This window comes from Neocloeon triangulifer, unplaced genomic scaffold (genome assembly GCF_031216515.1).
Source record: "Neocloeon triangulifer isolate White Clay Creek 2 clone unplaced genomic scaffold, ASM3121651v1 ptg000014l, whole genome shotgun sequence".
NCBI classification, from domain to species: domain Eukaryota; kingdom Metazoa; phylum Arthropoda; class Insecta; order Ephemeroptera; family Baetidae; genus Neocloeon; species Neocloeon triangulifer.
In genome coordinates, this window is record NW_026775556.1 from 21,729,622 (window position 1) to 21,751,732 (window position 22,111).

The following is a 22,111-nucleotide window of genomic DNA, read 5'->3' on the forward strand; positions in this document are numbered from 1 at the left end:
GTTATATCAATGGGAAGAATATTTTAAATGAAAATAGAGTATTGAAACATTAAAAATTATCAACTGTCTTATCTTCAGGTTAAAAAAAAAATACGAATATTTTGATTTGAGTCGAACTAAAATAATCAAACAAGTTGGTTGAAATTCTACAAAATAATTTATTACTGGTTCAAACTGCACATTTCCAGAGTACATCTTTCACACACACTGTTTAAGACACTTATCAATTTTGGTGAAGTGAAGAACTTAATCAAAACGCTTTTGATATTGTGATGAAATGTTCGGACGAGACAAACCCGAAAGTCAAATGATTCATTCTGTCTTTCCATCCGCTTATAAAACAAATCATGCATTAAATTGAGGTGGATTACGCTGGTTTGGCATGGATGAATTGAAAATCTTCGCGGCAATCAAAGTCTCAATAATTTTTTGTTCAAACAGCATCGTAGTCCTCGTCGATTTCGAGGTGAGAGGGTGACGACGTTGACGGGAACGGTGCTTTGCTCTTGGCTGGTGGCGGCTGAGGGAAGTAGATCAGGGGAGGCACTGCGGGTAGGGTTGGTTGCAGCAAGGGCTCCAGGGGCGGGGGCACAGGCAAGTGCCGCACGGCAGGGGCGATTGCCACAGCTGCTGCGGCCGAGTCACTCGGGCCAACAGCAATATGCACACCACTGAAAAAATTAAAATTTTTACATACAAAAATAAAAATTGTCTTTATTAAATATTCCTACTTAGGAAGTGTCAGCATGGGAGGGGATGCAAATTCTTCTAAGCTTGGTGTTGCTGTTGATGACCCTGGAATGTCATCCGTATCCCCTACTAAGTCAGGTACCGTCTTTACAAATTCTTTCAAAAAATCAAATCGACTCTCCGATAAAATGCAATGCTTCCTGAAAAATAATTAAATTTTACATTAACAATCTTGCTTAGTTAGTTTATCTTGAAAAAAAAATTTCGTGATATAAATTTAAAAAATTGAGCATAAAATAATGTTATCAGAAATTTTAATATGGTCGGAGTACTAAAGATAAAAAAAAAATAATGCTTCCCTTTTGCTGAATTTGTTTTAATTTTTATTTCTTTTTTAAAACTTGAAAAAAAATAAGATTTTAAAAGCTCAATTTTAAAAAATATAATGATTAGTTTTCATTTTTAATATTAATAAGATTTTAATTTTGTATTTCAAGACAACTGTGAATTATTTAAATGCACGGAAGTAAAAACCTGACTATATTATTACATGTGTGAAGGGGTTAAAGTCTTGGCATTTCTAGCAGTTGTGATCTGCACCGCCTTGGTCAGCAACGACTCGACGAACAACTCTAGTGCTCTAGGTGTGATAAGTCAAGGAATTTTCCAAGAATTTAAATTTATAATGTGTCGAAAAATGCATTGAATTGCGTGAAAAGGATATAGATGATGACAGGAACTGCTTGGGCTACTTTTCCAACTTCGTCGTCTGTTTGCATAATTTTCTTGATTCGACCCTGCGAAATAATGCAAAAATTATTTTTTTTTTATGACAAACTTTCAGTTTTTGTACTGGAGGAAATCTCGAATTGTATTTCTTCTTCTTGCTGGGCATTCTGGCATCGGAGTATTTTAAATTAATTTCGTCTAATCAACACCCAGACAGTCTGGCGTCTGTGATGTACCAGCCTCTGAAATTATAAAAAAGTTGTTTTAATAAATTTGAAAACTAAAATGCAACCAATATCACTCGAAACCGGATTTTATAATTTATCATAAAGTATTTCCTGTCATCACAGAAGGCGACGAGGAAAGTTTTCCATCCAATTTGAAAATCAAATATTGATCTTTGTAATATAAAGAGGATATTAATTTGTTTGTGGATGCTGGCTGCGTCATAAACAATGGAATTTGGCCTAATTTTTCTCAGTGCAGGACGCAAAAATTTATCTGAATTTGATATGCGGCCGAAAAGTGCGAGCTTTGAGGTGTTTTTCGGTACCCACCTGTCGACCAAACTGAGGCGAATGCAGCCGAAAAAGGGCCGAATTTTGTGAAAAGCAGCGCTTTCGAGCGCGTTCACGTTACGTTTCGTGCTGGGGGCGAGCAGATGATGAATGAAATAGAAAGTGGATTTCTCGTCTGCGATTGGTCGCGATTGCACCAATGAGGACGCGCCAAAGCTTTGAGCTCTTTGGCAGACTGTCGGATCGAACACCCACCTGAGTTGGAAAAATACGACGATGGAACGAGCAATTTGTCACCGAAAAGATAAATAATTTTAGCCGAATTTTAATTTTACGATGCCTTTGCACTAGCGCGTATCGTGAGAATTGATCCACGTAGATAAGGTGAGCTGACGAATTGGAAAAGAAAGTCACGATTTGCTGGGAAATTCGTTTAAAGTTGATCCACTTTTGAGGGGATGATTTTTGCCTTATTCATCACTAAACAAATTGAATAATAAACTTGCGCTTTCAGCTCTGTAAATTGATTCCCAGAGGTCGAATATTAACTTGGCATTGCATTTGAGTTTTCGGGAATTGATTTAAAGGTTTTGATTTTGCAGAAAAATGGCGAACCGGGCGAAAACGACCGCGAGGCTCGAGTCTGACATCCAAATTGCGAGGGACGAAAGCAACTGGAGAAGGGTGATTGACCTAGCAGAACAACTTCGGACAAGATCTCCGCATTTAGGTAAGGAAATTTATAAAAAAAATCTGATCTATTAAAAGAATAAAATTTATAAATAATTTCCTTCTTTAAATTTTTTGCTAAATTTCCTTTATTTTTAGAAATCCTCGCTGCCTTTTTGATAGGAGAGGGCAAGTTAGAATCGTACTTGCTAGACAACCCTCCGCTAGAGACTTCTCACCACAAGGCCAAGATCGGATTGAACGATGCCAAGAAGTATCTGGTGCGAGCGGCCGGAGCTGAGGATGCAAATTCACCAGAGTCAAAAGTATTGCACTCGAATTGCCACTCTTGCAAATTTCCAATGAAAATTTTTGCAGGCTGCAGTTTCTCTCGACGCGTATCTGCTGCTGGGCAAGTTGAGCTACGCTTGCGGAAATTACGAGGAGGCCGTGGAGAACTTCCGAAAGGCAGATTTAGAAAACCTAGCTGAGAAAAATTTACCATGCCGCAGTGTTCGAATCGTAGCAGAGTCATTTGCCATCAGAGGTTTGAACTTTTTTTATCACTGAAAATTCAATTTAAAAATATATATATTTCAGGCATTTGTTTGGAAAAGAACATGTCCACTCGCCACCCTAAGTTTAAGCAATCGGATGCACAAGAGAAAATAGACAGGTGCATGAAAGTTGCGACCGACTTGACATTCCTTTATTTGCAAGAGCTGGACGACAAAAGTGCTACGACTTTCAATTCTAACACGGGTACCCTGACTGCTGGAGGTTTGCATTTTTTTTCAGTATTTTTCAATCGAATTGATTAAAATATTGGTTATTCCAGGATCTTATTCTCCTCAACCACCTAGTCCTGGCAAGCTTCTTGGAGCTGAGGCTTGGAGAGACACCGGTCTGATTCTCCATCAACTGTTGATGCGCAACCAGACTGCCAACATTCCTTCTCCAAATAAGTCGCTGCAGCCAGGACAAGTTCAGAGACTCAGGTGCAATTTATGGACAGTATAGTTCATTTTCAAATTTGGAGGGTTACGGCCAGTCTTGGTGGGTTTAGGTTCATATAAGAAAAATTTTTTTATGAAATAATTTTGTATGAAATACATTTTAAATTTAATCAATTAAATTTCAATGTACTATCAAGTTTTACTTATTCATTTGTATTAAATTGACTTGGTAATAAATGCAAATTCAATTAATTAAAATTAAAATGTATTTCAAACGAAATTATTTCTTAAAAATTGACAAAAAAAATGCTGAGACCCACTTCGAGCTTGATCTGGATGGGTCTCACGTCCAACAAGGGATCTAAAAAATAAGTGATTTTGACGTTTCCGATTCATTTTTTATTTATTTTTTCAAAAATTGTAAGTTCTAATTAATTAATTTGTTATGATCCAGGTATTTGCTTAGTGCAGAGGAGAGCAATGGAACACAATGCCTGCGTCTCAATTTGGCCAAAAACTTGGCCGATTTGCTCATGCGAGGCTACGTAAATGGACCACTTTACCAGTCAATTGAGGGTAAAACAGTGAAAAAATAATTTTTTTATAAATTTATACAATATTTTTTTAATCGTAGTGCCCAAAAAGAAAAAGGATGGAGCATGGAAGCCTAAAAAGAATCACAACATGAACATGTTCATCCCAAATAACGAACACGAAGAAACGATCCTATTACTTCTGATCAGGTCTGAAGAGTAATTAAACAAAAATAGGGATATGTTAATAAATTTTATTCAAGTGAGGCAATGGCAGTGAGAAATGCAGTCTTGAGCCAAAGTCCCGAGTTCAAGGAGCAGAGGTTGAAGGCGTTTGAGACGGCGTGCACTTCGTACAACTTGTTGATCGTCTGCCTGGCAAGATGGGGCCAAACTAAATTATTCCACGAAGTATAAAGATTAATTCAATCATTTTTTATTTCTAAATATCTTGGAATTGAAGTGTTTGGAAAGAGGAGCAATCAAGTTCAGTTTTGACGAGCCTCACACCTGGCATCAGTACGCCCTGTCCCTGATTTCCATCGGCGAGTACGCCCAGTCCTTGCGAGTGATGGAGGAGCACTATCGGATGAACCCTCATGCTGCTGCTCCATGCTTGATGGCTGCAAAAGTTTGCTACGCCAATTTGAAAGACGTAATTTAAATTTTTTTCAATATTAAAAGTCTGACAATTTGGACGTCAAATGTTATAATAAGCTTATTTACAACTTTTTAATCATAGATTGTGCTTTTACTTTTTAGTCACATAGCTATGCTTATTGAAATTTTAATATTTTGCAGTATGAGTATGGAATAAAATGGAGCCAGAGAGCATGTGAAAGCAAAGAAGGGTCACCCTATGCAGTTCAATCTGCCCGGAGTTACATGATGCTGGGCATTGGCTACCACTTACAAGCCTTGTATGGTCTTGAACACATCAATAGGACTAAGTCTTCGTCCATGGCCTTGGAAATGCTCCAAAAGTACAAACTTTAATCATGATTGAATTAAATATAACTTGTAATTAAAATTTCTAGGGCTCAGTCGATGGGGCCTGGGGACCATTTGATCCACCATTACTTGGCACTCGTCTATGCCCACAACCGTCGGCTTCCCGAAGCAATTTCCAATATCAAGCAAGCTCTGAATTTGAGATCAGATCATGCACCCTCTTTAAATTTGTTATGGTAGGTTGAATAAGATATTCAAAGAACACTTTAATTCAATTGAAATCTCCAGTTTACTTCTCACTGCCCAAAAGCAATACCAAGAAGCCATGAACCTTGTGGTCCTTTCTCTGGAAGAATGGCCCGATTCCATGGATTTGTTGTACCTTAAATCGCAACTTGAACTTCATCTCAGTGGACCTGAAGTATGTTTTTATTAAAATTATTAAAAAAAAAACAGAAAATAAGTTACAATCATTTGTAGTCTGCCAAAGCTACTGCCAGCAAAATGTTGATGCTTTGGAAAAAGCTTTACGAAGACCACACGGCACCCAGCGAAGACACCACCCAGTCGGAGAGACGGTCCGAATCAAGGAGCTTGTTTCACCTTTCAGAAAATGGTAGTTCATTAGATTTCTTGATATGAAAGATTGCTCATTTTTTGTTTAAAAAAGGTTCTAATAATCAGTCAAGAGTTTTGAACGGGGGAGGTCCAATGTCGGTTTCGTCTGTCTCATCACTTCCTCGAAAGCAAATCAAGGGTCAGCACTGGGATTTGCTGGCTAAGATTTGGTTGTTGATGGCAGAACTGTGCTTACATTCCAAGCAGCGAGAACAAGGACTCAAGTGCATAGATGAGGCTGTTCAGATTCACTCAACAACTCCTGATATTCTAATAGCGGTTTGTTTTCAAATTCTCTAACTTTCCTATTTTACTAATCATGTTGTAAATAGAGGGGTTTGATAAGTGAAATGGATGGTAATTATCAAGAGGCCAAGAATTGTTTTGAAGGTGCCGCGTCCCTTGAACCAAATAATCTGAGGGCTCTTCAACAATTGGTAAATGAAATATATTCAATTTCTTTATTTCTCATTTAATTTTTAAATTTTAATGCAGGCCAAAGCTTATTTGGGAATGGGAAAGAATAAAATGGCAGAGTTCTTTTTATGGAAGGCGGCAAAACTGTATCCACAGGAGTACGAAACTTGGTAAAAATGTGATTTAAACAATTAATTTAAATCTAATTTTAATTTTTGAAGGCATCTGCTTGGATTGGCACTTGAGCAGCTGGGCGATCACACGGCCTCAGCAGATTGTATGGTTGTTGCTCTTGATGTCGAAAACTCTAGTCCCTTGGTGCCGTTCGCGTCTGTCGGATTGGCTTTTGAATAATGCTTTTGCCTTTTAAATGTACTGTTACTGAATGTAATGATTCAACTAAGAAGATTAACCACTGACGATGAGGATAATAACTTGTATAAAGCTAGCTTAGCCAAGATTTAAATTATTATTCCATACAAATTTATGATTGTTGCTCCTGGCTCATGTACACTACAATAAACCATCTTTTTTGTTTTCTAAGTGGATATCTTAATTTTGCAAAACAAACACTATCAAATTAATTAAAAATCTGTTTTCTTTTAGTGGCTTACAATTAAGAGAAGAAATCAAAGAAAGTCCATTAACAGAATAAATCTAGTCCTTGCGGCGACGCTTATCTCCACGATCGTAACTAGACTTTTCTTCTTTACGGCCGTCACGGTCATCTTTGGGTCGCTTGCTGGCAGCTGCTTTCTTGGCCTGCGTCAAGAACTGGTCCAAACCGAAGGGATCCTCCTCGTCCTTCTCAAACTGAACTGGTCCACTTCGTGGTGCTGCATTTCTATCCGTACCGCTGAAGTCTTTGTCAGGCACAAACCTGCAGAAGAGAAAAGATTTAGGGAAATTAAAATTACTCTTTTTGGTAAGTATCAAAATAACAAACCTGTTTGTTTTCATCAACTTGTCTAAATCGTCTCCATAAATATCCTTGTCGACATTTTTAGACGGACGATAAATGTGCTGGCCAAGGCCGCTGTTGTCCCTCCAAGGCTTATCGTAGACATTATAAGCTTCATCGTCGCCATAACCAGAGTCCATGCCTTTGCTGGTGTTGAAGAGTCGCTGATCGTACTGAGTCTCGTGAGACGCTTGTCCGCGAGCTGGCATGCCAAGGGCAATCATTTCACTAACATCGCGTTCCCTCTCTCGCTGAAGCTTATTTCTGAAATTAAAAAATTGATTAGAATTAACAAAAATATTCTAAGATAAAGTATTAACCTTTTATCTGGTGCTGCCCTGGCAATATTTCTTTCACGGGCTCTCTCCTTATGACGCTCATACCGCAGCTGATCTCTTTCGCGGACTTCCTCATCTTTTTCTAAATTTAAAAAATAGTTTCAATTTTAAAGGAATAAGAATAAATAACTTAAAATAATGATATAATTTACCTGTAGCCGCATCTCTTCTGATGCCAGCTCGCTCCTCTCGAGCTTTCTGGGCCAAGAGGCGGAGATTCTCCTCCTTCTTTTCCTTTTCTTTCTGCGCTACCTTCTTTTCAAGCTGAGTTCTTGTTTCCACAGCTTCTCTTGCCTGAAATTGATTAAAATCCATAAATACCACAGTTAAAAGTGACAAATTAAAACCCACCTTTCTATCCGCAATGTAAAGGGCTTCTGCCAACTTAGCAAAGTTCTCGTTAATGTGGACCTGTTGTAGTCCACGACCGTCAGCAGCCAGACGCTTGTCCAATGGAATGGTGTAACCCTAAAATCAAACAGCTCAAATTAATTTTCTTCCTTCATTGATTTACAACTAAATTTTACCTTGGCGTTTTTCCAGTTTGAGATGCACGGTGGAATTTTCCACTCCTTCTGCTCCTTGACAGTGACCTTCCTGGTGGGCGAATGCATAACCGGTGCCGGAGGAGAGGGAGGGCCTCTTGGGATCTTCTGGTTGATTTTGAACTTGGGCGGCTCCATCGGATCCGACTGCAGCTCGACCATGCGAATCACCCTCTGCTTGGCGCCAGAGTTGAACGACGCACCTTGCTGCGCAGGCGTGTACCTGATGTAATGAGCCGGACCCTGAAAAAATTAAATTATTTAGTTTCAAGCTCAAAATTGGAATTTTAATTAACATACCACTTTCTCTGCACAACGCACGGGCATGGCGGCATCAATTTTAGACTGAGTGAGTTTTTCAAGAGCAAGGCGAGTCTTCTCAGTATTTTCTTCAATTTCCTCTTCATTTGGCTTGGACAGTGAAGGATCGTCTTCGGCCACAACCTCAGCCGGCAACAAATCAGACAATTTTGAGTAGACGATTTTGTCTTTGGCATGACCTTGTCTGAAAATTTGAAAATGTTGATGATATATTTAATAATATTTCGACTTTACCTTGCAATGACATCGTATTTAACTTTTCCCTCTGCATCGAGCTGGACGGCTAGCGCATTTGACGAAGCTGCCTTTTCCGGTCTCCCCATGCTGAGCGGGTACTGGGCAACTGTGATTTCAGGGTAGGCTCCTCCATCGCTAAAATCCTGAGAAAAAAAAATCGATAAAAATTACAGACTTATTGAAACACAGTCAAACATTCCCAAACAGAAAACTTTGTGAGGGATTTTTGTCACAGATCAATTAGAAAAGTACCAAGACAAAATTATGGACCTACCTCTGGATTTCTTGGAATCCACCCTTGTCTCTGGCCGTACGGCGGAGCGGCGGGGCCTACTGGAATCATGGCCATGTTCGCCTGCTTGGCCATCATCTTTCTCCTTTCTTCGTCTCTGTCCCATGTTGGCTGGGACGGAGCAGGCAAAAAGCTGCAAAATGAGAAATTCGTTAATTCAGAATTCATTTGAATTTAATTAGAAAGCGAATGGCTTAGAAATTGATGGCAAAATTAGCGAAAAACTGCGACAAAAACGCAAAGTTTACCTTGCGAGGGAAGACATTTTGACTGGCTCGGACGGCTCGGTAAATTTTTGTGACGTCATAAAAAACATCAACAAACAAACCTCCTAGGAATTTTCGCGAAAAATTCAAAATCAAGACACGCCCACTTTATCCAAGAAATAAAAAATATAAACAAAGGTGGCTGAAGGCTGGTTCAGCGATTGAATTCATCGGATTTGTGGATTTTCCACAATGGAAGAGAATTCCCGTGAAGACGACCAGTCGAAGGAACTTGATTCTTACGAGGAACAGGAGGAGGACGACCAGGAATTCTTCATCCTGAGAAAGAGACTCAAATTTCAGGTAATGCATACATAGGCTCGCAGCAGCAGGGCTATTTTTGGAATTTCAAATTTTGCGAATTCTAATCGGTGATTTATTTGAAAATTTGCAGGACATTTCCGCAGATCTGCCAATTTATGACTGGCAAAATCACAAGTCGCTGTGGAATCGAGATGCTTCCCTTTTGCTGTGGAACGCTGAAAATACCGACTGCACCTTTCTCGTTGGCTGTGGTCGAGACGACAAACGAGAGGTAAAAGTAACAACTTAATTTAAATAATTCGTATAAATTTTTTTGATTTTCGTTCAGGTGATAAAATGTCACCGCCGAGTTCTCTCCTACGCAAGCACAGTCTTTGCCTCGATGCTCTATGGACCTTTGTCCGGCAATGAAGAGGTCATCGAGGTCACTGACATTGAGCCAGACACCTTCAAACTTATGACTAGGCATGTAATTATAATTTGTTTTGCAAAATATATTTAGTTTGCAACATTTCAGCTATTTTTACACTGGCAAACTGGAGCCGTCTTCCGTTGAACTAGGCTTGGCGCTTCTCTACGCAGCTCAGAAATATTTGCTGACTCAATTGCAGCAAGAATGTTACCTGTACCTGATGAGCAACCTGAGACCTGACAACATCCTCAAATGCTACGAGATTGCTGATGAGATCGGCTACATCAATCTTAGGGACACAAGTTTTAAGGTATAAATTTATTATTTGAGTGAAAATTTACTTTGTCAATGTTTGAAGCAATGAAATATAATATTGAAAAACTTCAACTAATAAATAAAATTTGTCATATTATGTCAATATTAAATATAATTTTAAATTCAATCTGATGTCTTATTTCTCATGTTTAATTTGGTTAAAAATAATTAGAATACAAATTAGGAAAGCTATACTTAATTTCATATTTAAGAGACATTTTTTTTTCAATTTCTCCCTAAATTCCTCGAAACCAAATAATGTTTTTTTTTATTTAATAATTTGTTAATAATTTCAGGTTATTTGTGACAGTTGCGAGACAATTCTGTGCCACCCGTCATTTGAAGATGTGAAATTTTCCACTCTGGCCGCCATCGTCAACGAGGAAAACCTGAATTTGGATAGTGAGGCCAATCTGATTTCGGCCGCCTTCCGTTGGGCCGAGAAAGAGGCGAGTCGGCGCCAACGCAAGATCGAGCCTCTGCAGCTGCGAAACGTGCTCGGCTCGATTCTGCCCAAATTCCGCTTCCTCACCATGAGCCCCGAAGACTTCACCGAGCGCTTCATCCACGTCAACTACTTCACTCTAGATGAGAAAAACGCCCTGCTGGTCAACATCATCAGCCGGGACAAGTTGCCACTGCCCAGAGGCTTCTCTGAGACAGACAGAGTCCGTCGAGCCAAATTCCTCAAAAAGCCTAAATTTGTTTTCCACGAGAGCATGACGAACGCGTCACTGGGCGAGGGGTTGATTGAAACCTCAGAGGCCAACCGCATGGAGACCGTCGTCAAGTTCAGCTGTGACAAAAACGTGCGGCTCATCGGCGTTTCCTTTCCCGAGAGGATTTCCAACGAGGAAAAAATCTTGTTTGACTGGGACAACGAAGACGAATATTACGTTGAGGACATCGAAATCGCCATCTTTGGTGAGAACCACCAGCTCGTTCATCAGGAATTCTACAAGGAGAAAATTACAAGAGCAGGCATCAACAGGTAGCATTTTCTTAAATTAAGAAATTCTGTCAAAAATAAAAAAATCACACAAATTAAAAGCAGACATAAAGTAACATTTTCTATTAAAAAAAAAAATAAAATAAAAAAGCAATTTACAATAAGATTAAATTTCTAAATCAGAATTGAATCTTAATTATTTCCGAGTCTTTTAATTATAAAATATTTAGTCGAATAATTTTAATGCAATTTATGTAAAGTTGAAAGTTCCAGAGTTGTTACTTTTCAATTTTCCTGCAATTTTCTTGTAAAAATACTACTTATAATTTCACTTAAATTACAATTATTGCTCTCAATTTTTTTGGAAAAATTTTAATGTGTCTGATACGAATTGTTCCAGGTGCAATTTCAGTCAACCTGTGATGCTCAGCTCAGGCAAAATGTACAAACTGAGCGCAACCTTCAACGAGAGTGGCAGCTACACGAACATAGAGCAGATTTGTGAGGTCTATCAAGGCCACGACATCTCCCTGCGCAACACAGTCACCAGCAAGAAGCTCAAAATAATCAAGGCCCTCCATTACTCCCTGTTCTGAACTTTCCAGGAGTGAATCGACCCCACCGAAAATGGGGTTTCCATGAATCTCCCGAGATAACCGGGATTGTTATGTTTTTCAAGTCTTCTCAGAACCGAAGAAGTCTCTAAGAAATTATTATTCTAATCAACCCTTTAAGACTGATAAAAGGAAAATAATCTGCGTGTGTAATTCCAAATAATAATATTTTGCTACCACGAATATATTTCTAGATTTTATTTCACAAAAACAAAGTTCAAACAAATTTGGAATGAGCAATTTTGCAAGACACCTTTTTGAAAACACCTCGGACATTATTGCTAGATTTTCTTTGTGCCTTTGTTGGGCAACGGCCAAACTTGTCCTTCACTCAGTTCTCCGTCATCACTGGCAGAGTGTTCGAGAAGCTTTGGAGCCACTGAAAATAGTAGTAATTAGCAAAAATCTTCATTATCTTTTGGCTTGCCTTACTTTTTGCTGCCAGGGACCTTATTCGTTTCATTTGGTATGCAGGTATGGCAATCGGAGCTTTTGGGATGAAAGCTGCACTAGACGAAGTCTTAGGGAAAAAATATTACATTGATTTTAATTTATTTTATTAAAAAATTTACCGTGAATTCAATAGAACTTGCAGTACTTGTTGGTGAGGCAGACCTACTTTCCGACGATGTATGAATTTCACTCGTCAGAGGTTCATTGCTTTTTGTTACTGTTTCATCCTGAAAAATTGAAATTGTTTTAAATAAAATTACTCCTAAAATTTAATATTTACGTCATTGTCTGAGCTCGATTCAGATGAATCGCTTTTCGATCCATCTTGCCTCGGGAAGCGCCTTCGAAAATCTGGCAATTTGACCCTCAAACTTGGCGACCTGAGTCGCAGCAGGAGAGGCAGGTCAGCAAACGCCACCGTTTTTGGCGGCGAACTGTGCTTTTGCTTGTTCTTCACTTCTGGCGATGACTCAGACTGGTCGGATTTGCTCGAGTCTGGAATGACCAAACTCGCCTTCGGAGTTGTCAAGGGCGAAACAATGAAGTCAGGGGATGCATTCGAAGACGAAACTTCCAGTATGGGAGATAAACTAGCACCACTTAGTCTGGACGGTTCCTTATTTTTCGTCTTTTCTTGTACTTCCTGTGGTAAAACTGAGTCTCCGGCTGGTCCTACATTCGGTACCTTTGTAACTTCTGGCTCAATATCTAAAACTAAATTTATGTGTTTTAATTTTTCATTCAATCCAGTTTTAATTATTTTATAAAATCCAGTTTTCAAATTATTACTTTTTTTATAATTATACAAACCTTTGTTAACTGGAGGCGGACTGAAAATGGTCTCCGTTGCGACAGTCCGTACTTGGACGACTTCAGTCTGTACTTGGAGATCAGAGACAAGGATTTTGGCTTCGGGCGAACTTTGAACCGCCACCGAAACCATGGTGTCCCTTTTTCTGACCACTATTTCTTCGGTTTGTGCAAAAATGTTGAAAACCTGGGGCGGCGAGGTTTGACAAGCGGCCGAAAATACAACGACCTGGTCGGTGGAAACTTGTTCGTCTCTGGTTTGGAGTTGATTTTGGAAAATCTGGAGTTCCCTTAAAGGCCGTTCCGGAGTCTTGGGCGCTTCCGGTTCCGACAACTGGTGCTCAAAAGTGGCAAATTGCACGTTACTAACTCTCGACAACACTGGCTTTGGCGAAATTACAATTCGAGGGCCTAGATTTATATTTTATGTTTAATAATTTAAAGAATAATTCATATTAATTTGAAAAAATCAAACCTGATTGAAATGAAAGTGGTCTTCGAATTACTAGATCCTGAAGAGTTCGAACTGTCAGGTTTTGATTTTGCTGATTCGATTCTGTTTCAAAATAATGAGCAGCTTCAAGTGCAACGTTTTTTGAATATTGATTAATTTTTTCAATAGAAGATCTACTTTTCGGTCTGTTTTCTTTGACATCAACACTTTTATGTTTCTGAAAGATTTAAAATTAATTAATTTTAATTTAATAATTTTTTTGTTTACATTTGAACGCTTCTTATCCGACTTGTGAGCGATTTTCTTTGTCAAGCGCTTCACCTCCTTTCTGAGACTCTCAATGTCCGTGCGCAAATCGTCCTCCTCCAAATTGGCTCGTCTTTTCTTCTCAGCCTTTTCAAAATCTGCTCGCCTCGCCGCAGTGGGTCTTCGAATGGGAGCCACTTCCTGTTTTTCGGCAGGACGAGACGAGTCCCTTTCAAGCTCTTTGTACCACGATTTGACCTCCTTCAGCAATTCACTGCTCTCGGTAATTGCCGAGCGAACGTCGACTCGTGAAAAATTCGGTTGGGGGTCCATTTGTACTTTGCGTTTGATTGCAGCCGGTCTCACTGTGCTTTTGGTCGGCGAGCCAATTGACTTCCTGCAACACAAATTTGACAGATTGGTTAAAATTTTTAATTTTGATGGAAAATGGTTTGATAAAAATATGAGAAATTTAAAAAAAGGCAACAAATACAAATGTTGAAGTGACAGAAATAGAGTGACTTAAAAAAAAGATTTTCACCTTAAAAGTTCCCGCTTCTTCTCAAAGAATTTAAATTTATTTCATTGAAGATTACAATAAAGATGAAATTTTAAATGTTCCCCTTCTTCTGTCAATATTTTAATTTCCTTATCAAATTTGTTTCATAGTAAATTCGTGAAAATTTATTTCAACAATTTATTTATATAATTTATTCCATTTAAAATATCATTTTAGAAAAATAAGTTTATTCATTCGGAATGAAAATGATGAGCATGTTTTAAGTTTTAGTATTTCATAATATTGATTTGCTTCGTTCAGCAGACTGCACTGAGCAGGTGCAAAAAGTGATTTTTCATCGAGCTTATGCAACCAGCGCGCTTCCTCTCTCCGACCGGTTGCATAACGCGAAAAATTGCAGGCGCCTGCGGAGACTCGACTTGATTTATGATCTCGTCTGCGCGCTCGTTTCTGTTTATCATCAAAACGCGTCGGTCGGAATTGCAAAACGGGAATTATTAGTTCAAATTTAAATTGGAAATTTTTCAGAAATTTTATTTATTGAAATAACATTGGGATGGACGGCAGAGAGGAAGTTTATCAGAAAACAGGTGCGGCTTCATTTAAATAATTCATGTTTCATGTATTGATCAAAAAGGCGAAAAAAAATAAGCAATTCATAAATCGCTAAAATTCTTTTTAGAAATTTAAAAAAAAAATCTTCATAACTATATTTATCAATGTTATCAATTTAAAAAAAAAAATAGATTAAAAAAATTTTGAGTAAAACTGTTGTGTGTGAATTGTGAATTGCATTTCATGACAGGGGAAAAGGGAAGGGCCGTGTGCAAAAAATAAACAAATTGCGTGCTGAGGCCTTGCAAATAAAGGGGGCTTTGGAGTGCAAAGACGATAATATTGCGTTTGTCTATATTTATGTAATAAAATTGAATTTGCGGTAGGTCAAGTGGGCTGCCGAGAAACAAAGCGCCAGACGGACGCACACCGGGTGCACACACACTCAACACAATCGGCATTGCACATATGACGTCAACAGAGTCCTCATTACCGCGTGACGCGCTAGATTCGCAGCTCGCGTGACGTCACAAGGCGTAACCATGGCGACAACTCTAACGAGACCTCCGAGATAATAAAAAATAAATTACTGAAAAATTTAGTAAAAATGTTAGAAGAGAATGTTTATTCAATATATTGAAGATTTTGTTATAAAAATTTAATAATTTGTTTTTGTATTTTTGATTCAGATTGTCAAGAGGGGTCGCAACTTGTGCTCGAACAAATTTGTGGGCCTTGATTATTGATCTCGTGACGTAGAAAAGCCACCCCTGCCGGGGCCCAAATATTTGTTCGCAGCAGCAGCTTTTGCCAAAATCCGCTAATGACACGCACGAGTCGGGCAAACACGACACGTGCGCGCTCAAAAGAGCTTTAATTTCATCCGGCCAGTGATTTTGGCCAAATATTTGGAGCAATGGATTCGGGGCGGTGCGCGGAAATAGTATTGATTGAAACGAGTGACCTTGAAAGCGGAGTACGAGCTTCTGATGCGTAACTAGCAACTCGTCGTGTCGTGGCCATGACTGTCGGATGAGGACAATTTTTCCCATAAACTCGTCAATTGAGCAAAAAATAAAAAAGTACAAGAGTTTCAAATAATTTAGAATGATTTAGTTTAAAGCTGTTTAAAGAAAAATAATTGTTGATATTACAAATATTTCGGAATTTTTTAAATAAAAAAAGTATTGATTAATACAAGAGACAAAGAATTGAATAATTACAAATAATTGTAAATGAAAATTATTTTCCTGAGAAGAAAATTGACTGTGTATTAAATCTGCTATGTATGGACGTTAAGAAAGGCAATTCAAATTTACAATTCAAGCAAAAGAACTTGTTAAAATAAAGAGGCGTCTTTTCTATATGAAGCAAAAATAAGTTTGATTGTTTTTTTTTTTAATATCATCAAAATACAAATTTCAATCAGAAAACCAGGGGATTGTAATAATTTTTGTTATAAATCTCAATAAAATTATACTTTTTTTAAATTTGTTGCCATATTTAAGTGAATTTCGAAAAAATTAATAGTTTTTACGGCCAAGAGTTTGTGTATAAATATTATTTTTGTATTGAATTAGAAAATTATGAATTAAAACAAAACAGTTTTATTATCTCTGCTGTTCTCTTTTCGCAATTTTTTATTTTAAAATATATTTATTATTTATTTAATGATAAAAGACAGTGGAATGTCACTCTCTTTGGTATGATTGATGCGGTTTGGCGTTGCCGCAGACTCGCGTCATAGGCATTTCTAGAGCCACCCACCCACCCCTAGTCGCGTGTGCACCCCTGCGCCCGTTCATCTCTTCTTTTTCCATTCATCGCAGGGGACTGTAGCGGCCGGGCATGGTGCACAATCCGGGCGGCTCGATTGTTTTGTTTCTTTTTTGCACAGCAGCTCTCGACGAGCCCAGGCATTTTATTTATTTGTCCTTGGGGCCTCCGCGGCGGCGGCGGGGGCGAAAACGCTCCTCCGCACACACGTATATTGATTGCGCGCGGAAACCGCCCCGTGTCTGCAATTCCACGCAAAAATGTGGCACAACGACGAGCTGCGGGCCTGGTCCAGGCCGCAGCTCGATCAAGCAGCCACGCCCCTTTGCGTCATCCCCTCGACGTCACCTGCCTTGACCTTGCTTTTAAAACGCGTAACCTTTGACCTTTCGGCCGAACGCACGCCCCGCACAGTGTGCGTAGTAAAGCGAGGCACACACGCAAAACGACCCGGCGGGGGAAAAAAACAAAACCTGCCGCAGCCGGGATTCCGGGACGTTGGGCTTATTGATTTTTCTTTCATTGCGCACTCTCTCGCAAGCGAGGCACTATGTGTAATTATTCCACCCTCGGCGAGACGAAAAAAATTTGTTTTATAATTTAGGTGCAAAATTTTGGAATTTTATTTTGCGTATCTCAATCATCATCATTGTTGTAAAGAAGAATTTACGCTCTGGTCCATTCAGCCAGATAAATTTTTTGGGGGGAATTTTATATTTTAGGTGATTAAACTCAAAATAACATTTAATTTCAATTGAATTAATTTTAACACTTCTGTTTTATTGTAAACTAGATAAAAATAATTTTAATTTTCAAATTTTATCTTAAAAAATTTTAAAATTGCAATCTCAAACATCAAATTATTATTTTGAAAATTGGATTTGGAATTAATAAATTGATGGAAAAAAGGTCCTTATAAATATCAAAGATTTTGCTACAAATTTTAAAAAAGTCAAAAATTGACAAACTCAAAATTTGGTATTTAATTGAAATAAAAGATTTTGAACTAACCATATCTGACATAAATTGATTCTATAATAAATAGCTAAATTCGCAATTTATTTTTGCCGTTTTCCAATTGAAATTAAAATAAAATGATTTTAAATTTTATCTTAATTTTAAAATTAATGAATAAATCCAAATTTGGATGAAATATGACCCCAATCTATACGAATTTGTAGCATTTAAACTGATTTGATATTAAAAAACCCAAACTAAAAACAACCAGAATGAATATAAGAAATTAACCCCTCTAATTTTTAGTTAATGTTTTTTTTCCACTTCTATCAGACGCGTTTTATAAAAAAATGCTGCCAGGACAACCTAGAATAAAAATTCCGAAAATTCTTCAGCGACTTTCTGGGTGGTCTATAAAAATTTAAACCTAATGAACCTGGCAGTCGTTGCAATCCTCATTGATTATATTTCCACAACAGTTTAATTTTTTAGAATAAATTTTTCACTTCCAAATTCAAATTTTAATCTGTAATTTAAGAATCAGTGAAGATTAACAAAACTAAATTAACAAAATAATTTTGCATAATATTTTACATTTAATCATAAGATGTATTTATTATTCATCATTTCTTTTTTATGCCGAATGTTCTTCAGCTAAATTGATAATTCCGGCAATCCTGAGCAAAGTTTGGAAATAAATATTTTTCCCATGTGGTGAAAATGCAAGGAGGGGTGTCGTCGAGTACTGCAGCGAGTGAGGGGTTGGTTCGATCGGTGTCGGCGCGTGCATTTGCAGGGCTGCTTGAGGGTGACCGTGTCTGGCGAGGCGGGAGGGCGGACGGGGGCCATGACCCCTGCTGGGGTGCGCGGTGACGTCACACGCGGCGAGGCATCGATCGCGGGCAGGGCGTACAACCCCGGCAGCCCAAGTGTCACCTCTGCTCGGCCGCGGCCATTCAGAGAGGGCCTCCCTTCGATCTCGTTGCACCCCACGGTCGCACCCGATAAAAGTGAACCACCCCCCACCCGCCCTCCACCTCTGCAGCGAGCAAACACCAGCTCACGTGCCCAATCGATGCGCGCCCACTCAATCAGCCTAATGGACCAAGGGTTTTTTTTACTTTGTCATTTCTATGCACTCGTTTTCCTTATTCCGATGTAAAAAAAAAGATGGAAAAAATTATACAATGAAGGAAGGAGAAGATAAAAAGGCTAAAAACGGATACAAAATTATCAAATTTTGACAAATGTGAGAAAATAAAAATAAATCAATGATAATATTGCAAAGGCAGAAAGTTTTCTTTTGGAAATTTATCTTTGGCTCCTGTAAAAACAGCCCTTTGAAGTCTTTCGACGCCCGTCTTACCTTTAAAAAAGAAATGGATTCTGAAACTGATTGGGAGCGAGAAAACCGCTACTCGGAAACGAATTAAAATGTCCAAATTTCAAATTTTAATTTTTTCCAATCATTACTTTCTTGGAATCCCACTAAAATTTTTATCAAATATGAATGAAATCTGCTGAATTTAATTATGTTTTTAGATAATTCCGATTTCTTACTAAAAGCTTTGGGATTCAAAATCATTTTCAAGATACAAAATTTATTTAGTTTCTATTGGAAATTTTCATTTTTCAGTTAGACAAAAATTTCTGCGGATGGGGTCGTTTTGATCATGGAAGTTTGAGCAAAATCTTTGTGGTGGAGCATTTTTGTTCAGCAAGTCAATAATTTGCATTTGCACCCTCAATTTGTAAATTTTCGTAGCAATTTGTACAAATGAATTTTATTTCTAAAAAAAAATTCGGGCATATTTTGAGTTGTAATTTTGGTTGCAAGAGAACTTTTGGTACGTATTTGAGTTAGGAGTTGGTTGGTTAATTAACGTAGGAGAGTGTTTGTGCAGCTCGGCGGGCGGTCGTGGCTCGGAATAAATTTCAGCCCCGCGAGCTGCATGAATTATTAATCGTGTGCAACGTGATCTCGCGGCGGTGGCTGGTGTTTCGCCGCGCGCCAGCAGAGGTGGCACGAATTTTGTGACCTACACGCTCTTGAATCCTCCGTCAATCGAGGCCGCGCTTCGTGCCAGCATTCAAGTCGGCCAAACCGAGTTGTCAAAAGACGAGCGAGTGTTTACCATTTCAAATTAACACGCGAAGATAAATATATAGATGCGGTGTGTGGACTGTGCGGCGTCTTTCCCTAAGACACGGGGAAATTTTGTTGCTAAATCAAAGAAGGGGAAATATTTATTTTTATTTTTTTATTGCAAGTAATTGAAACATGAAAAATTAAATAAGAGTAAAAATATATTAAGACTTTAGTGAATTATAGGAAAAATAAAAATGTTAAAAAACACTAACAGTAAGAAAAGAGAAGCTAAAACATTTTTTTTCTGAATTTCAATATTCCGTGATAAGTTGTAAGACAAACTGGTGATTATTTTTACATTTTCTCAAAAGAAAGAAAAATGTGACGTTTAATTTAACTAAACAAATTTTCATTGCCGTTGTTTATAAGAAAACGGCTCAAAATAGTCGAAAAATTCTATGTTATGAAAAAAACTGCGGTAATATGGGATCAAAATACACACAGACCAGATACGCATTGCAGGTTATGGTAGTCAGGAATCATCTCAGGAGATGCTGAGAAAGGCACTGGATCAATTTAGCTGCATTCTATAAATTGACTTGGCACAAACTCGAAATTAAAAATTTTACAATGACCTCACAAGAAGAAAAGGTGGGGACCTTTGCGATTAAAATACACACAGACCAAATACGCATTGCAGGTTATGGTAGTCAAGAATCATCTCAGGAGATGCTGAGAAAGGCACCGGATCAATTTAGCTGCATTCTATAAATTGACTTGGCACAAACTCGAAATTAAAAATTTTACAATGACCACACAAGAAGAAAAGGGGATCTTTGAAATCAAATTTTCGAAAAAAAAAAACTGTAAAATAAATTGTATAGTTTTCCTACAGAAAATAGACAGAAAGTAGCTCTTAATGCTGGAAACACCCTTCTTTCTCAACATAAACACTGTCGAGAAACGATTTGTCATTCACAGTCGTATATTTACGAGCTGGGAATAAAAGCGTTGCTATTTTCGGTTTGTTATTGTGTTGTTTCCAGAAAAAAACCCGTGCAGGCCAATAGCCGTTGAGAAATCCAAGATCCGTACAATTATTTATTCAACCAGTTCTCTGGCTCAGATCGATAGAAAGATATTTCCAGCTGGAAAAACATGAAAAATGGAAAGCAGGCCAGTTGGGAATTCCAAAAGATCATTTTTAGGGGTTCTCACCCAGGGAACCAAGGAAATATAATTTCAATAAAATTGGCAGGAACATTTTATGATTATGATTTTGTAATTTTTCCTTTGTATAAAATGAAACTCATACATTTTTAGAACATTGAGAAGAAATCAGAAATAAAATTACTTACAATCTTCATGGGTTTTATAAATATTTAGCAGTTGTTCTGGACGTTTTGTTCTTAATTCAATTATTCAGATTGATTTTTAATCTATTAAATTTTTTAATGAATACAAGTTTCTGTATCAATTAGATAAAAATTCTTTTATATTTTGGGCGGATCTAATTTTAACTTCAATCATATTTGCTCCCAATGAAGAAAAGGCCTTCTCATCTTACTAGGCAGAAAACGTGTCTCACCGAATACAAAAAAAAGCAACCCTTTATTTCTGACACCCTCCGGGTGGAAATTGAGCTTCGGAGAGGGCGAAAATAATGGCTCGGACGCGATGAAAAAGCGAGAGAGCTGCCAATTAAAACCTTTTCCGCACCCTCCCTTTCGTAATTGAGTCGCAAACAAGGCAATCAAGGCCTCTTTTCTCGCCGATAATTGCTCAGGGGTCCAATTATCGCGCTCGGCGGCACAATTCGATGCTTTCTCCGTCACAGAATGTTTGCCAAAACAATAAATATAAATGCAGCGCCAAAGTTGATAAATATAAAATCAGGACGTCATTTCCATTGTGAAGAAGGCAAGGCCGGCCAAGGTTACTTCTTGGCTGAATTCAAATTTCCGTGGAGCGGCGTAGCTGCGGCCAAATTTAAATTGGCATTGATTTGTCGCTGCGACGGTCTCTGATCTAATAGCGCTTCGAGAGGTGCCGCTTGAAATAATCTGCTGCCCGCCCCGACATTCATTTTTGGCCCGAGCCCTCTTTCGTTTGCCTTCACCGCCACGTGCAAATTGAGATCAAATTTGAAGGGAAAAAGATGCTGCTTTTTTAAACATGCACGGGGAAAAGGCTTCAATAGAGTTGAAGAGGGGCTTCTTTGGCTTTTTTTGTGTGGAAAATATTATGTGAGAGAGGAAACCCTTTAAAGTGTATTTGAATGTTGAGTGAAAATAAAGAGAAGGTAGAAACGTGACTGAGATTATTTAACATGCTCAGAAGAGTATCTTTTTCTTTTTTAATATTGCTACCAACATGTAAGATTTTGAAGAGGAAGTATTCTTTGAACGGTTTCAAATGAAAATGCTGAGTCAGGTGTGAGTGATTAAAAATTGAAATAGTAATAAAAACTTTAAAAAATTCAGAACAATATAATTGAATAATAATTTTAAATTTAAATCTGAAATTTGTATTCAAGAAGGTTAAACGGGAAATAATTTTTTTTTCACTGAAATTTTGAAACAATCCAAACAATCTAAAGCAGAAATGGGTAAGGGAGCCTGATCTTTTTTTTAGAAAACATTTTATTGTTTCGGAA

General features: G+C 38.0%; 5 protein-coding genes across 5 annotated transcripts in view; 2 read left to right on the forward strand and 3 right to left on the reverse strand.

Moving 5' to 3' along the window:
- Positions 1-138: 138 nt before the first annotated feature.
- On the reverse strand, positions 139-2,112 carry LOC132201545 (dr1-associated corepressor). The gene is made up of 6 exons (XM_059627769.1): positions 1,977-2,112; positions 1,544-1,661; positions 1,417-1,487; positions 1,241-1,336; positions 732-890; positions 139-671 (listed from the first exon to the last, which is right to left on the reverse strand). The coding sequence occupies exons 2-6, from the start codon at positions 1,583-1,585 to the stop codon at positions 434-436; spliced, it is 606 nt and encodes a 201-aa protein (XP_059483752.1). The 5' UTR covers positions 1,586-1,661; positions 1,977-2,112; the 3' UTR covers positions 139-433.
- Positions 2,113-2,168: 56 nt separating this feature from the next.
- Positions 2,169-6,624, forward strand: LOC132201539 (tetratricopeptide repeat protein 7B). The gene is made up of 18 exons (XM_059627761.1): positions 2,169-2,321; positions 2,540-2,667; positions 2,766-2,932; positions 2,985-3,153; positions 3,207-3,386; positions 3,445-3,604; positions 4,017-4,138; positions 4,197-4,305; positions 4,359-4,506; positions 4,559-4,750; positions 4,897-5,078; positions 5,133-5,282; positions 5,335-5,467; positions 5,527-5,662; positions 5,717-5,943; positions 5,997-6,101; positions 6,160-6,251; positions 6,303-6,624. Exons 2-18 carry the CDS (start codon positions 2,544-2,546, stop codon positions 6,433-6,435), a joined length of 2,529 nt encoding a protein of 842 aa, XP_059483744.1. The 5' UTR covers positions 2,169-2,321; positions 2,540-2,543; the 3' UTR covers positions 6,436-6,624.
- A 37-nt stretch (positions 6,625-6,661) lies between these two features.
- On the reverse strand, positions 6,662-9,090 carry LOC132201540 (puff-specific protein Bx42). The gene is made up of 10 exons (XM_059627762.1): positions 9,024-9,090; positions 8,758-8,908; positions 8,481-8,626; positions 8,226-8,430; positions 7,908-8,168; positions 7,732-7,848; positions 7,533-7,674; positions 7,363-7,462; positions 7,028-7,306; positions 6,662-6,961 (listed from the first exon to the last, which is right to left on the reverse strand). The coding sequence occupies exons 1-10, from the start codon at positions 9,080-9,082 to the stop codon at positions 6,739-6,741; spliced, it is 1,683 nt and encodes a 560-aa protein (XP_059483745.1). The 5' UTR covers positions 9,083-9,090; the 3' UTR covers positions 6,662-6,738.
- Positions 9,091-9,140: 50 nt separating this feature from the next.
- Positions 9,141-11,794, forward strand: LOC132201543 (BTB/POZ domain-containing protein 6-like). Its single transcript, XM_059627765.1, has 6 exons — positions 9,141-9,344; positions 9,436-9,576; positions 9,634-9,770; positions 9,823-10,027; positions 10,329-11,023; positions 11,382-11,794. Exons 1-6 carry the CDS (start codon positions 9,234-9,236, stop codon positions 11,575-11,577), a joined length of 1,485 nt encoding a protein of 494 aa, XP_059483748.1. The 5' UTR covers positions 9,141-9,233; the 3' UTR covers positions 11,578-11,794.
- The window catches only part of LOC132201538 (uncharacterized), a 60,209-nt gene continuing 49,850 nt past the window's right edge, over positions 11,753-22,111 (reverse strand). Inside the window, exons 7-13 of the mRNA XM_059627759.1 lie at positions 13,580-13,955; positions 13,334-13,529; positions 12,859-13,269; positions 12,329-12,762; positions 12,168-12,275; positions 12,028-12,115; positions 11,753-11,974 (exon numbers count right to left, since the gene is read on the reverse strand). Coding sequence (XP_059483742.1) covers positions 11,877-11,974; positions 12,028-12,115; positions 12,168-12,275; positions 12,329-12,762; positions 12,859-13,269; positions 13,334-13,529; positions 13,580-13,955 — 1,711 coding nt within the window. The 3' untranslated portion in view covers positions 11,753-11,876. The remainder of the gene's footprint in view (positions 11,975-12,027; positions 12,116-12,167; positions 12,276-12,328; positions 12,763-12,858; positions 13,270-13,333; positions 13,530-13,579; positions 13,956-22,111) is intronic.